The 16,560-nt window shown below is 38.7% G+C and overlaps 1 protein-coding gene and 1 long non-coding RNA gene across 3 annotated transcripts in view; one reads left to right on the top strand and one right to left on the bottom strand.

Annotated features, from left to right (window-relative positions):
- LOC124554908 (guanine nucleotide exchange C9orf72-like) overlaps positions 1-16,560 on the bottom strand; it is an 86,601-nt gene that overhangs the window by 8,500 nt on the left and 61,541 nt on the right. For both annotated transcript variants that reach the window (XM_047128598.1, XM_047128597.1), the window contains one exon: positions 6,362-6,523. In XM_047128598.1, the coding sequence (XP_046984554.1) occupies positions 6,362-6,523 (162 nt within the window). The remainder of the gene's footprint in view (positions 1-6,361; positions 6,524-16,560) is intronic.
- The window catches only part of LOC124554910, an 87,631-nt gene that overhangs the window by 47,935 nt on the left and 23,136 nt on the right, over positions 1-16,560 (top strand). The window lies entirely within an intron of this gene.

Raw genomic sequence — 16,560 nt, 5'->3', positions numbered from 1 at the left:
ACAATGGCTTTACTGCCCCCACCAGCCCACATCCACGCCGCGGTGCACATTTCAACCAATCTTTTGCCCAGATGATGACATCTATGAACACAACCGTAGATCTGGTGTAACATGATTTGTACAACCAGGCGACATGTCCCCATCGATCCACAGCCCAGTCTCCATGACTCTTTGGCTACTGCAACTGTGATTGAAACATTGTCGGGAACACAAGGGTGTCACCTGCTTTGGAGCCCCATGTCAACTGTGTGCCCCGGATCGTGTATTCTGAAACAGTGCCTGCACCAGCACTATACTCCATCTCCAAATTTGGAACAGACTGCCACCTATCCCACATTACAGAGCAGGCAAGCCTCTGATAACCACATCCTGTAAAGAGGCATGGACATATAAGATCTCATCGCATTACGGCTTCACCATCCTTCAACCACTTTCCACAGATGCACAGGAAAGTAGCAAGTGAACCACCAAACACCTTTACCAGTTGCGAGATGCTTGTTCCTATGTGCTGGGTCAAAACAATCTGCCATCTGTCAAAGTCACTTATGTTAGGGGATTTTCCCATTTGTGTGGCCGCATGTATTGTCACTAGAACAATTTACTATTTGCCTCTGGCACACTGTTTACCAATATCCCTATTCTCTATGATACCTCCCCCTTCACATTTTGTCTTCTCTCATCCTTTCTACAGGTGGGATTTTCTCATCCTGGGATGTTAGGGTGACCTGAATTCCCTCTTTAGCCTTCCTCAGCCTATCCCTCTTCCCTCCCTGATGGAGGAACCATTAGTTCCAGAAGCTAGGTAGTGTGTTCCAGCACCACACACACTTCACTTTCTGAAGGTCCATTTTGGCCAGCAATACTGTCCCATAATATATTAGTTTTCTCTATCGAATTTGCCACTGATAAAATTTTTGAGATGTCTGATAAAACCAAAACTATTGATATGCTACACGTAACTGTGATGAGAAGGCAAAGCTCTACTGCGCAACTCCCCACGTATGCCTCAGAAACAATCGATTCTTCCGTCTTAGTTAGCTATGTCTTCCACAGATCACTTGAATGATTCTTTCATCCAAATTCAACAGAAATTCATCTGTGAATGAGTTGTTCAGGGGAAATTAGTTTAGGCTAGATTTAAAACTTGCTCTGTTACCTGTAAGACATTTTATGTTATGGGGCAAGTAATCAAAAACTTTTGTTGCTGCATATTGAGTTCATTTCTGAGCCACTGGCAGCCTTATTAATGGGTAATACAGGTCATTTATTCCTCCAGTGGTGTTAAGTATGGAGATCATTATTTTTCTAATATTTTGATGGATTATTTATTTATGACAACTTTCATTAGCGCATATGTATGCATTTTGGTGGTTAACTTCCCTTTCTCTCACTAATAGACTTCTGTCAGGTTTGGAAAACTACTGAGACACACGCACGAGTCCAAGCTTTCACAGTTCGGATAGAATAGATATGCCTGCCGAGATCCAAAATCTGAATCTGACTCCAGGTGTCGTGAATTACTGCACACTCTTCCTCGAATACTTGGTCTTCAAATTTGTGTAACTAAGTTTTGCAAAATGGTATCACTTATTTCTGGAACAAAGTTTTCACTCTGCGGCAGAGTACACGCAGATTTGAAACTTGCCGGCACATTAAAACTGCGTGGTAGCCCGCACGGGGAGGTATACTGGAGAAAGTTCAGAAGTAGTAGATAAGGTACTGTCGCAAGTAAAACTGCAAGGGTGGGTCAGATGGATTGGTCGGCAGGGCACTCACCTGCAAAAGACAAGAGGTCCCAGATTCGAGTCCTGGTCCAACATGCAGTTTTATTCTGCCAGGAAGTTTTGGTATCACTATTCTTCCTACAATTCTGATCTGTATTCACCATGTGCATTTACATGAATGATTTGAGCCTAGTGGCATGTCTTTTGATTCTTTCAATGTTAGCTGTCACAAATACTCAAACCTGCAAAAGGCAGACATCTCAAATTCAAATCCCAGTTCAGCAAGCCATTTTAAACAGCCACGAAGGTTGGGTATCACTTTTCTTCCACTGATTCCAATTTCTTTTAACTGAGTGCACTTAAATACACAATATGATGCCAGTAGCGTGTCTCTTGATATTATTTTGATTTTTACTGTCACTAATACTTAATAAAAATTCCAAACGTTGGGCTAGTACTGTAAATACATCGCCTGAATGTATAGTACATGGTTTCCTTAACAGATCTACTACACATTTCCATCTGGCTTCTCTACTATTGATTTTAAACATTTGCTCCATTTTATACAGCATTACACCAATACAGTTACAAGCACCAGAAGTTTACCACTAATATTGTAACTAGATATGACCCACATATTTTCCTTCTTTTATTACAGCCATTTGTGTGTTTAGAAACAGTACAACCATTCTGTACACTAACTAGAAATAATGTAAGTTGTTCTCCATTTTCCTACAACTATCCTGTGAATGATACACTCTTTCAGACAAGAGCATAATCAGCACACAAGCAAAGTACTTATGATATTATCTGATAAGTTTTTATGTTTATTGATAACATTAGTGACCCTATCAATATTTCTCACTGCACAATCAATATTACTTTTGCATAACATCTGTCACCTGCTATAAATTACAGGCTTCTATCACTCAAACCTCTCGAGTGAGCCACATATTGAGAGAATATTCTGTACGATCGTATCTCAGTTAACAGTCACCAATGCGATATGACATCAAATGCCTTTCAAAAATGATCTGATTTTGTGCAATAAGGAAACAGTGTCATTTGTATACAAATAACACAACTGTGTAATTTGGTCATTCTCGTTTACATTGGTGTTTAGTGGTAAAATGCAAGGGTCATAATTTTAGAGGTCAGAAGTGTATATCTCATGAAGGATGAAATGCTAATTACTTTGTTGCAAGGCAACAACACAAATTGTTTGTGCCTCCACTTAGACTGATTTCTTGCTTACTTATTTCCATAAACAATTACTGTTTCATTTGCCCATTAAAAGATTTTCTTTGTAACTTTCGGTTTCTTCACTATTATTGTCTTTATCTGTAACTACCTATGAGAGGCAAATATACAGTCACACACTTTAATAGATAGCCACTTTGGAACAATCAGTAAATCAATTTTTTTGTTATTAAAAGTGTGTGTAGCTAGCATCTGTCTGGTTTGAGGCATACGTTATATGCAGATCTTTACTGTTTATTTTAGCTTAGTCACAGGAATTTTTATTTACTCTAAAATTCCCAAATTTACTGAAAATTTTACATGCTCACAGGCCAGGTAACAATTGGATTAAGACTGCTATTGTACACATCACCACCTCAAACTCATCATTAACGATGTGATTGTTTCTGAATGAGGGAAAAATAATTCTCTGTACGCCTCCGTACGAACCCTAATTTCTCGATATTGTTGTGGTCCTTATTAATTTCTCAATATTTTTGTGGTCCTTATTAATTTCTCGATATTTTTGTGGTCCTTAAGCGTGATGTACGTTAGCAGGAGCAGAATCGTTCAGCAGTCGGGTTCAAATGCTGGTTCTCTAAATTTTCTTAATAGTGTTTCAAGAACACTGCCTTCCCTGCATGAATTCCCATTTGAGTTCCCGAAGCATCTACGTAACACGTTTTGTTTGAGTCTACCTGTAACACATCTAGCAGCCCTCCTCTGAATTGCCTTGATGTGCCTTCCTTCAATCTGACCTGGTATGGATCCCAAACACTCATGCAGTACTCAAGAATAGGTTGCACCAGTGTCCTATACGCAGTCTCCTGTACAGGTGAACCACGCTTCCTTAGAATTATCCCAAAAAACCAAAGTCAACCACTTGCCTTCCCTACGACAGTTTTCACATGCTCATTCCACTTCATATTGCTTTGCAACATCACACCCAGATATTTCAATGACTTGACTGTCTCAAGCTGGACACCAGTAATACTGCATCTGAATATTACAGGTTTGTTCTTACTACTCGTCCCCATTAACTTACATTTTTCCACATTTAGGGCTAGCTGCCATTCACCACACCAACTGAAAATTTTGTCAAAACCATCCTGTATCTTCCTATAGTCACTCAAGTTCTACACCTTGTACACCATGGCATTATCAGCAAATCCTACATTAATGACATCTTAAGAACAAGGTGAGTGCAGAAGTACATAACAGTAATTTTCCTCTTACTCCATATGCTAATGAAATACGTCAAGGAGCAGCTTACAATGGTATAAAATGGCCTCTGTCACGCAACACAGAGGAAGAGTGTCCAGTTACCATTAGTTAGTTAGCTTAATGTTCCATGGATTATTTGCACAATCTATGCACCACATTTAAAACATTACAATAGACATTCTTCCATGGAACAGAAGGAAGTTTCCAAGGAGAACAAAATTTTACTTTGGTGTCCATCAAATATTTTGAATGACTGGGTAAGTGATCAAACATTTTAGTTGCAGCATTATGCAACATTTTTTGTGCTGAAGACAACCTTAGCGTAGAGTAACAGATGCCATTTTTTCTTCTGGTATTGTAATTGTGTACCTCACTGTTCTTTTTGAACTGCAGTGGACTATTTACAACAAACTTCGCGAGGAAATAAATATGATGTGAAGCAGTAGTCAGAAAGCCCAACTCTTTAAACAGGTGTCTACAAGATGATTGCAGATGAGCACCACATGTAATTCTTATAGCATGTTTTTGAGTAATGAAGACTTTCTTTGTTACAGAGACTTACCCCAAAACATTACTCCATATGACATTACTGAATGAAAATATGCAAAATATGTCAACTTACTGATTTATCTCTCCCCAAGATTTGTAATAATTCACTGTGCCAATGTGGTTAAACTAAGTTGTTTTAGGAGTTCCAAAATGTGCTGTTTCCAGTTTAAATTCTCATCAATATGGACACCTAAAAATTTTGTTGCACCCTACTTATTAGTTCCTCACAATGTGTTACATTTATCATTAGTGTAGTACCCCGATATCTGCAGAACTGAATATGTTGTGCCTTTTTCAAATTCAGAGTGATTCCATTCACAGAAAACCAGTCAATGAAACTTTTCAGAACAATATTCACCATTTCTTCAGTTGATGTATTTATTCTTGGATTGATTATAATGTTAATGTTACGCAAAAAAGAACTAATTCTGCTTGTTGTATATTCGACAGAAGATCATATACATGTATGAGGAAACATGGCAGACCTAAGACTGAGCCTTGGAGAACCCCATGTGTGATTTCTCCAGTCAGAAGAAACTTCCCTTATTACACTGGTTGAATTACAAAGTACAACTTTATGCATTCTTTTGTTTGGCTAGGAGAATACTGTGATTCACACAAATGTCTTAGAAAGGTCACAGAGAATACCAACCGGTGCAACTTCGTAATTTAATGCTTGTAAAATTTGGTGAGTGAACGTGTAAATGGCATTCTCAGCAGAGCATCTCTTCTGAAATCCGAACTGTGATTCACTGATGATATTATTGTTGCTCAGGTAGAATACAATTCTAGAATACATCACCTTCTCAAAAATTTTGGAAAATGATGCCAGCAGTGAAACAGGTCGGTAGTTACTGACATCTCTCCTATTACGTTTCTTATAGAGGAGTTTAACAAAGGCATGTTTCAATCTCTCTGGAAATATGCTTTGAGTCACTGAGGTATTATGCATTTCAGATAAGACAGGGTTTATTACATGGGAACAAATCTTTAGCACTCTGTTGGAGACACTATCAAATCCAGATGAGCTTTTATTTTTGAGAGAATGAATAATTTTCTTAATGTAAGGGGTAGATTTGGTGACACATTCATATGACAATTTTATGAATGTTGCTTTTTTTAACATATTGCTGTGGTGTTTCTCTTTAACTGTTTAGCTCTGTATTTTCTACTATATTTAACAAATGATTATTACATAAATTTATTACCCCTGTCTCATCATTTATAGCTCTTCCATTTAATTCAATAGTGATCATATCCTGTTCTTTGGTTAGTTACCCTGTCTCTCATTTCACTACATTCTATTTATACAAGTATGTTGTCAGAATTACTTACTTCTCACATTTCACATTGATTTTTTAAAACTTTCCTTTGTAATTTTGAGTAGTTTTTTTAGTGTGCAACTACTGCAGGATCTCTACTTGTTCTTGCCAACTGATACATTACCCTTTTTCTTCACAAGATATTTTAATACCGCTAGTGATCCATGTTTTTTTACATGACTGTTTAATGTCCTTTCTGAATAGCTTATGCAGAAAGCTCTTTTCAAATAATAATAAATAGTTATTACATATTCATACAATATTCAGCTATGTAGGATTTTTCTATGTGCTGATTCAACCTACCTTAAGCAATGAATCTGACTTAGTAGACAGTGTGCCATTGTGCTGATCTTCTGTACAAATAATGTCACAACTTTAGCCCAATCTGGTGGCTGCAATCTTCTCAAGTCCTTTAACAGTTCTTGAACTAATGATGCACTGTCCTTCACAGGATGCAGTATTCTCCTGTAATAAGATATATTACACATCACTGAAGCAGAAAAAATATACATTGTGGCAGACAAACTGTATGTATTGCGAGATTGATTTCAGAGTACAAAAATTATGGCTGATACGGCATATTACAGTTACTGCAGTTCTAAATTTCTGTAGCAGCTATAGAATTTTTGAAACATACTATTTTAGAAATCGATCCTTGAAATAAACCTCTGTACACAACCAATATTTAATAGAAAACATACATTTGAGCATAAAATTATAAATCACTTATATGTAGTTTAGTAACTGCTAAGCAAAAGCAGATTGTTCTGTGAGTTCGCCACAAAAATTTCTCAAGCAATTGAGAAGTCATCTTAACATAGCAACACACTTCTTAAATATGAACTATGCCCTTTATATTGTCACTTAATATAAGAGGAGAGGTATGCAGCTAAGCTAAGGACACTATTATTTTTAAGTAAATGTAACAAATTAAGCTGGAATATCGTTTGTTAGATACTATTATACCACTCTATCAGATATCTACAAAAAGACAAATGGATATAACTTTGTCTAACTTGTGTGGCAGTGAGGAAGTACAACAGATCACAGCTTACTGACCTCCACTTTCAGTCGCTAAGACAGTGGAAACACAGCTATTCTTTATAATTGTTCTGTAACTGTTTAAAAGCTTTAATATCGCATAATGAGTTCTTTCTTAGTGGTCCCCTCTTTTCTGACTCTTTTTTCCTTATTTATCTATAGTCCTTTACAAAAAATTTGCCCAATGACAGGACAATGTAGTGACTACATCCAAGCGGAAAGTTAAACATGATGATAATCTTTAACACTCTCCGAAACACACTACTAACACTGTAGCCTCTGACAGTTCATACAGGAAATATCTTCTTCCCCTTTGTTTTATGCGCTTACTGCATACTGGTAAATAGTTGTATAAAAACAGCCCAGTATTTGAGTCCATTTATTGCATAATTTGTTTATACTATATTTCTGCTGTATGCTACGACTGTATCTAATAGAACCACAATCAAAATTTACTTCACCTTATGCAGCACCAGTGATAACAGTTTTGTTCAAAAATATTTTGCAATAGTCTTTGTCTGGCTGTTGAAACATTTAGTCCTTTAGCATTTGTCACAAATAAAGTGGACAGCAGTTGTTCCCTCACACTGGAGCGTGTGCCTACAGTCCAGAGCACCTGCCACTCCTCTCATCTTACCTCAGAAAAAGTTATTTATTGTTGTCATGTGAGTTTCCAATGATGAACCAAGTGAAGGATACACAACACCCATTCAATGGAAATGTAGACAGACCTTCTGATCCTGAGTGGAGTTGTCATCATCAGTGTTCTGCTTCTGCTCAAAGGCAGGTTTTCAGACGTAGCCCTCCACGCACTCCTGTCATTTGCTACCCACTTCGTTTCCTCACACTTGTTTCCTGTCCTTATACTACCTACCATTTCGTATATTCTGCATAATCTTCTTCTTTTGCCATTAACCATTTGCTCCGTAGCATCCATCAGTAAACAGTCTCTTCTCATCCATTGTCCAAGCCAATTGTGTTTCCTCCTCCTGATTACCTTTAAAATTTCTCTCTCTTCCCCCACTCTTTCAGCACCACCACATTCTCACTTTGTCTGCCCATTTTACACTTTCCTCCCTCCACCAAATCCAAATTTTGAATGCTTCTTTTCTTCTTTCTTCCTTTTTCCTCAGTGTCCATGTCTCAGTTCTATATAATTTTACACTCCACATAAAGCTCTTCGCCAGTCTCTTCCTCAGGTCCCTGTCCACACAATCACATAGAGGCCCCCTCCTCTTATTAAATGCCTTATAGGCAATCGTTTATTAAATCTCATCCTTATTACATCTCGATGTCGTCTGTAGCTATGCTTTCCAGATATTTGTAAGCACTAACTCGTTCTATGTGTCTTACCCTAACTTATATAGTTGTTCCTACTTTTCTTGCACTTATCACCGTACATTTTTGTCTTTTTCTTTTTAATTCTCATTCCAAACTCCTTGCAGGTCGTCTTTTTTTTTTTGCTGGTAACACCATATCATTCACAGATCGAATACATGCTATCCTCCTGCTACCAATCCGCACTCCCCTTTTTCGTTTGAAATATTTTTGATTAATATGCTCCAAATATATGTTAAACAGTATTGGGGGGAGAGAATAGCCTTGCCTCACTCCCCTTCCAATTGGGCTTTCCTCTGTCATCTCATTCCCAATTTGTACTTGTATTTTCTGTTGTAGGTATATGTTCTTACCCTCCAGTTGACACCATTCTTTCGTAAAACGTCCATTAATTTATTCCACTGTACTCTATCAAAAGCTTTTTCAAAGTTAATAACAACAGACTAAACTTCTCTTCCTCTTTCAATGTATCATCACCTATAATTCTCAGCAGTCCAATTGCATCTCTTGTACCTTTCTCTCTTCTAAATCAGTACTGTTCCTCTCCATAGTTTTTTCTAGTCTTCCATGAATGCTCTATTTATCACCAGTAGTAGAACTTCTGCTGCATTAAAAATCAAACTTATGGTTCTAAAATCCTCACATTTCTTGGTGTTGCGTTTCTTCTCAACTGATATCATCTGAGAGAAAGTCATCCAGCCATTTATCTTTTTCATACATCTTATTACATAGATGAGTTAGTTCTTCCACACCACTACTCCCAAGGTACTTAAACAACTCTGCCTGTAACCATTAATTCCACTTTATTTGTGATTCTTCATGTCTCTTAAAGCCCTTTCTACCTCTCCTTCCAAGATGCAGCATCATTCGTCCTCTTCTGTAACTCTCATCTCCTCTTCTAGTTCAATATTGTTTGGTTTTTGATCAGCTTCATATAGGCAATCTTAACTTTCCCAACAGTTTATCCAGTTTATGAACCATAGTACCATAACTTCCTTCTGTTCCCATACTTGTCCTGCTTTTCTTTGTTTCAAAGACTAGTTCAGAAGCTAATCTATACATCATTTTATATTTTCCTTCATTTTCTAGTTTCTCTATTTCTTTCACCTCTCTTTCATTCTGTTTCTCACCATAATTCATTATTCAGCAGTGAGGCAAGTCAATCATCATTCAAATCGGCCTTCTTTGTGGAGACTGGACATCATGTGTTAGTCTGACCTTATATCGGTCCTATATAGTTGAGCATTATTCGGGTATGGGCCATAGGTGTGTTTTATATGAGCTCTCTTCTGTAGACATCCCACAGTTTCCTAGTCTCCTAGTACATTTGCTTCACATACAACTGAGCCTATGTGATTATTACACTTCATATTTATACATATGGTTATCGTCAAATATTAGTGTAATATGAATTAATGTGGCTGTCCATTCTTTAAATATGTTTTTCAGCAGCAAAGAATGTGTTTCTGACAGTCCCTTTGAATCTTTTCCTATACTTCTGTTTTATGTAGCTTGTCATTCTCACTTTTCTTGTTGAATAGTGTTTCCCTTTCATAGATGGCACTTGACTGACAATGCACGTTTTGAAAATATACATTTACAAAATGGTCTGAAGATGAACAACCAAATTCACATGTGAGTCACACACTACAATGTCTTACAATATACACTGTCTGATGGTGAGCCCTATACACCAGTAAGTCATGTGAATGTTGAAAATGCAATCAAATAAATTGACAGAACTGCTGAGAATGACTTTAACAATTCCCATGTAAAAACACACAACTTTTTTTAAAAACTTATTCATATGCTACGCAGGATTTCAAACTTACACTATTCATGTTTAGCACAATTGACAGAGTTTTACAGGTAAATGACCTTGCTGGATGGTAAAACACACACATCTCTGTATTTTAAATTAATTTTTATTTGATTTTAGCTGTTAAAATTAGAATATCTCCCTTGTGAATGGTAGGCTACATCATTGCTGTGTAAAGGAAATGGACATATGGCGTCAGTGGCCAGAGTTCCCAGACGAGAAGTTCGGCCGCCAAGTGCAAGTCTTAATGAGTGTGACGCCACATTGGGCAACTTGTGCGTCGACAGTGTGGATGAAATGATGATGAGGACAGCACAACACCCAGTCCCTCGGGGAGAAAATCCCCCACCCAGCCGGGAATCGAACCCTGGCCCCCGTGGGTGGCAATTCAATGTGCTGACGATTCAGCTAATGGGGCTGACCATGGCTGTGTAGGATGCATTTGCTGCCACATCTGTAATTTTGGAGCCTGGTTATGTAGTAAAATGTTTTATAATATGTTGTTCTCCCACATTATGGCTTGAGAAGCACACTGACTGTAGCTCCAGTATGTGCATTTTGAAGGGTTATACTAAGTAAGTCCTCTTCTTACCCATTCAACTAAACAATATTATTTATTTTATTTTTATTTTAAATGTATTTTTATTTTAACAATATTACATCTGCTACATATGTTAGCCACCCACTCAAAAATATCTACAGAATCGAAAAATGAAGTAGTCGTGATTTCAGAATGGAGGGATATTTACAGCTAACCGATGACACAGATTGCAGCAGATCATTATTGTTCATGAAATTTGTCTTGGCTGTGGGGGGCCCTGGAACAAAATTGCCAAAGTTTCTATTCTCTTCTTATCTGTACTGTTTAGCATCATATGGAAGTGAAATAAGGATTATACACTTCTGACAAATATTTTCAGAAACTACCTCTTAAAATTTATGTTTATATTTGGAGTTTCCAGTCTCAATTTTATATCCCCATTGCTTCTGCCAAATTTTGCTATCCAAATTGCAAAACTCATCTACGACATAAAGCATTTCATTTCAGAATACACTTCCCTCAAATTATATAACTTAGTTCCACTATATTCTGTTCATTTCTTTAATTTTTTTATGTTAATACTATAGCCTCTTTTTCAAGGCACTATCCATTTCCTTCAACTGATCTTCCAAGTCCTCCGTCTTTTGATAGAATTACAATGTCACTGACAAACTAAACACTTATTTTCTTTTCTCTGAAATTAAATTCCCTTTCCAAACTTCTCCTTAGTGTCCTTTAACACTTGCTTAATATAAGGTTGAGTAACATGGGGGAAGGCCTATAACTGTATCTTACTCCGTTCTCAGCTACTGCCACTCATTTGTGTCTCTTAATTCTTATAACAAATCTGGTTTCAGTACAAGTTGCAGATTATTTTTCACTCTCTGTGCTTTATTCCTAATGACTTCTGATTTTCAACCTATATTGGTAAAAGCCTTTTCTAAATATACAAATGTGGGTTTATCTTTCTTCAACCTTTTCTGTAAGTGGCAGAGTTAGTATAGCTTCATGTAGTCTTGCATTTCATCAGAACCCAGACTGATCTTGATCCAGGTTTTGAAGTTCTTCCTTATTAAAATGACGATCTGGTGATAATCTTTGATGATATGATTATTACACTCTTCTTGCTATCTGAGGCTATTGTGCTTGTCTCATGTAGCCAGCATATTAAGTGAAGACTTTTTTTTGTAATAGTTGGGTTTCCCAAAGATCTTAATAATTCTTGCAAAATGTCATCTTCACCAGGTGGCTTGTTGCAACCCAGGTCTTTCAGCACTCTGTTAGATTCTTATTGCAGTATCATATCTCCCACCTCATTTTCATCTGTTCCTCACCCCTTTCCATAATACTGTCTTCAAGTTTCTTGCTATATTTTACATCCATTTTTCAACATTCTCTTATTTGCTGTTTTAGCTGCATAGCAACAGGGATGGTGAGGGGGTGGGGGCGGGGGGGGGGGGGGTGGGGGTGGAGGAGGAGGAGGGTACTTTCACTTCTTTCTCTTCTACCCAGTCCCAAGCTCAAGCCTTGTGTGCAACTCTGGTTATTCATGCAGCTGACATAGGTTTATATAACCGTGTGTAATTTGTTGTCAGAATGATGAAGTACGAGGGCTATCCACAAAGTACATTACGTTTTGGAATTAAAAATAAATAAAGTATTGGAAATTTTTTTATATATATACATATGAAAGCCACACTTAAATACTACTTTTCTACATAGCTGCAATTTAAATTAAGGCGCTTATCATAGTGATGGACAAGCTGGGAAATTCCTTCGTAGTAAAATTTGGCCCTGGGCCTTCAACCACATGGTTACCTCTTCTTGAAGCTGTGCGTCGTCATCAAAATGCTGCATAGCCAACCACTTCTTCATTGCTGGGAATAAGTGGAAGTCGCTCGGTGCCAGGTCAGGACTGTACGGCGGATGAGGAAACAACTCCCACTTACAAGATTCGAGAACTTCACGAGTGGCATTTGCCGTGTGGGCCCGAGCGTTGTCGTGAATCAGCAAGATCTTTGAGCCCAACTTTCCCCTGCGCTTGTTTTGTATTGTTCTTCTGAGGTTGTACAGAGTTTGGCAATACCTTTGAGAGTTTATTGTAGTGCCTCTTTCCAGGAAATCCACAAAAATCACACCTTTTCTGTCCCAAAAGACAGTCGCCATCACCTTCCTTGCTGACATTGTCTGCATGCATTTCTTGGGTTTTCGGGGGGGGGGGGGGGGGGGGGGGGGAATTTGTGTGCCCCCACTGCATTGACTGCAATTTTGTCTCGCAGTTCACATGCTTAACCAATGTTTCGTCACCAGTAACGATGCGATCGAGTAATGAGTCGCCATCATTCTCGTGAGCGTCCAAAAATGTTAACACCGCAGCCATTCGCTGATTTTTGTGAATCTCTGTCAAGATTTTTGGTATCCATTTTGCACAAAACTTGTGGTAACCAAGCTTTTCGGTAATGATTTCGTGCAACAAACTTCGTGAAATTTGTGGAAAACTCATAGAGAGTTCCGTTATTGTGAAATTACGGTTTTCACGGACCGCGGCATCGACTTTTTTGACAAGTTCGGCAGTCACTATGCTGGGTCTTCCACTTCGCTCTTCGTCGTGAATGTTAGTTCGGCCATTTTTAAATTTTATGACCCATTGATGCACTCCACCTTCAGTGATTATGTTGTCCCCATACACTTCACAAAGCTGCCGATAGCTTTCTATCGGTGTACAGTTTTTTGCAGTCAGAAACCTTATTACAGCATGCACTTCACACTTTGCAGCATTTTCAATTAACGCTGACATTTCAAACTGTCACAGTAACTCAACGGAGTACAGCACGAACCTCTCACTAGCACGGCAGGATGCCGACTGAGCGGCGGAATGCCATGACACCAAGATGGCCGCGCTAGCATAGCACTCGTATATAGAAGTCAGAAATATGGAATTTAAACATCATGAAAGAAATAGTTTCCCCAAAAACTGACGTTTTACAAAATTTTACATCTAATGGGATTTAAAGAATGAGGTAAAATTTTAGTAATTACGAAAGAACAGGTTGCTGATCACCATAAAGATGACATGTTGAGTTGCAGACAGGCACAACAAAAAGACTTCTCTCTCTCTCTCTCTCTCTCTCTCTCTCTCTCTCTCTCTCTCTCTCTGTCTGTGTGTGTGTGTGTGTGTGTGTGTGTGTGTGTGTGTGTGTGTTTTCCTTACTTTCCTAAAGAAGGCTTTGGCCGAAAGCTCAGTGTGTAACAGTTTTTGTTGTGCCTGTCTGCAGTTCAGCTTGTAATATGTACGGTGGATAACAATCTATCATTTTCATAATTGTTGATATTTTAAGCTGGGCTTTCCATTATCAGAATTAAAATTTTGATGTTCTGTTAAGTTACCTTCAATAATCCTCGAGTTTTCAAAGAAAATTTAAATTTTGTACAAGAAGTCAGAAAACAACAACAAATAATCCACCATTTAGGTATAAACTAGAACACAGAGGTTACAGCAAAATATTCTGTCTAGAGAACGATTATGACATACTAAGTATCAAAAAGATTGATGTAATTTGGAAAAGGTACAGCAACAACTGAATAGAAAGTTCAGATGGTATATACCAAAGTTCCATTTAAGAAATAGTACCGACTGTACTTATTATGATATAGATATGAAATGCTCCTTAAACACGGATCTACAGTAGAAAAAATTAACACGTCAGTGCAATCCAAATTGGGAAAATTATTAGTAATTTATGGTGCACAGAACTTTTACAGCACTGAGGTAGGTGTGCCAACAGTTTAGAAGCACTCATTCTGTTTCACAGCCTGTACCCGCCCCTCATACTTCTCATTTCTCCAATGTTTCTTAATTTTTCTACAAGTGACCTCTATCTATCCTATAGTCCCACCCACACAGATTTGTATTTCTCTTCTCACCACCCTGCACTGCCACTTTCCGCTTGATGTCAGTTTTATTTTCAGATGCCTGTCTTCCCTCTTGCCAACATCATCGGTTGAATTTTTATATTTCCTCTTTTCAACAACCAAATTTATTATTTCATATTATCAAAGGATTTCTGCTTCACCTTGTCTTTTTCCCCACTTTTCTGCTGCCTTCACTATTTCAGCTCTCAAACTTACCATTCATCTTCTATTGTATTCCCTGATTAATTTCCAATCTGTCTAACCCATCCAGTTCTCTTTCCCAGTTCTCTAAGCCATCAATACAAGTAACGGATCTAACAGTCTACCCTATGATCCAAAGAAGACCAGTTTTGATTTTTCTTATAAAGCCTTTTCCCTTGAAAAGTCATTGCCCAGACTACATATCAACACTTTTTTAGGTACCAAGTTAGTGACGTGCTGTCAAATAATTTTGAGCCAAGGTCTATTTTACCTCCTGGAACATTTTACCCAAGAGGATGCCATCATTATTAAATCACACAGCAGAGCTCTGTAAAAATTGTGGCTGCAGTTTGAGCTTTGTTTAAGCAGTGACATAAGTGAGGAGAGCAGTCTTCTTCATTTCAGAACGCTACAGAGAAATTGTCTTTGTACTGGACAGGAGTCACTGGTGCCAACATAAGCTACAACTTGCAGCTGTTGGACACTGAGCATGCTATAGGAGTCTGATCCCAGACTCCTACATTCATCAGGAGTGAGCCGAGTGGGATGCAGTAGCAAGGACCTAGTTACGCTTGGGAGCACCAAGAAAACATCACAGACAATAACACGTTTATTGGGCAATAATACAGGGCTGTCTTTCAAAGCACAATGCCTCAGCCAACCCAGCATCTTGTCTGCAGTGGAAAGCCAATGCGCACTCGTCTTTCAGTACTGCCAGCACAGTGAAGTGCTGGGTGGTGGCTGCTACGTCACAGGGCAGCCGAACTCTGGTTGTCTCCAACTCTACATATCAATCTCCTAAGTGCTCTCGTTGTCATTTAAGGTTTACACTCAGGAGTTGGGTCTCAGGTCCACCTGAAGTATTCACTGGCTCACAGCGGCGCCTCTCGGCCTCTGTTCAGGAGCTGGCAGCATCGATGTCTGCCACAGGAACGGGAGAGTAGCTGCAGTGCCCTCCCCCCTCACGAAGGCGGATGATTGACAGTGTCCAGGTCACGCAGGTCAAACCTCCAGCATACCTGCAGGGTGATAGCGACCTCATCAGCAGTGGCTCGGAAGTTGGCAGTGCAACAATGTCCTTCCAGCTGGACTCGTGGTTCCATAGACAATAAAAGACATCTAGGTGTGCCAAGGGTTGACCTCCATAGCCTTCCCTCTCACTGCAACTGACACCAGGGGTGAGACTACGCAGTGGGTAGTCTGCAATCAGCAATCAGACATTTGTTAAGAAGTGTGGGGTATTTATACTGGTACTTTCAGTGCACTCTGCAGCAGTGGGGATTGTTATGACATCATGTGTACTGATTTTTCCATCACTGTCAGTCAGCTCTCTTAGTGACTTCACGCCTTTGCAACTTCACTTTTCAGAGGCTCTTTTCTGCTGGTTCAACACCTGTATACTTATTGTTGTATTTTACAATGCCTTCCTTATGAAACTCTGCTTTGTCCCTAGTATGACAGTGTCTCTCAGCTTCCACATTTTCATTACGCTTTGCTTGCAGGCTTTGGCATTCAGTTGTTCCCCCATGCCACAATAGCTTCCATGTTTGCTGCAACTCGCTCAGCATTTTCCCTAGTTAGCAGTCTACTGGTCACTGACACTGGCAGTTTGGGCTGGCAGCTGCCAAGGTAGAACCTTTATGAAGTTTT

Source organism: Schistocerca americana, chromosome X, assembly GCF_021461395.2.
Source record: "Schistocerca americana isolate TAMUIC-IGC-003095 chromosome X, iqSchAmer2.1, whole genome shotgun sequence".
NCBI lineage: Eukaryota > Metazoa > Arthropoda > Insecta > Orthoptera > Acrididae > Schistocerca > Schistocerca americana.
Note: the sequence above shows the minus strand (reverse complement) of the source record. Positions and strands in the feature narration are given on the sequence as shown.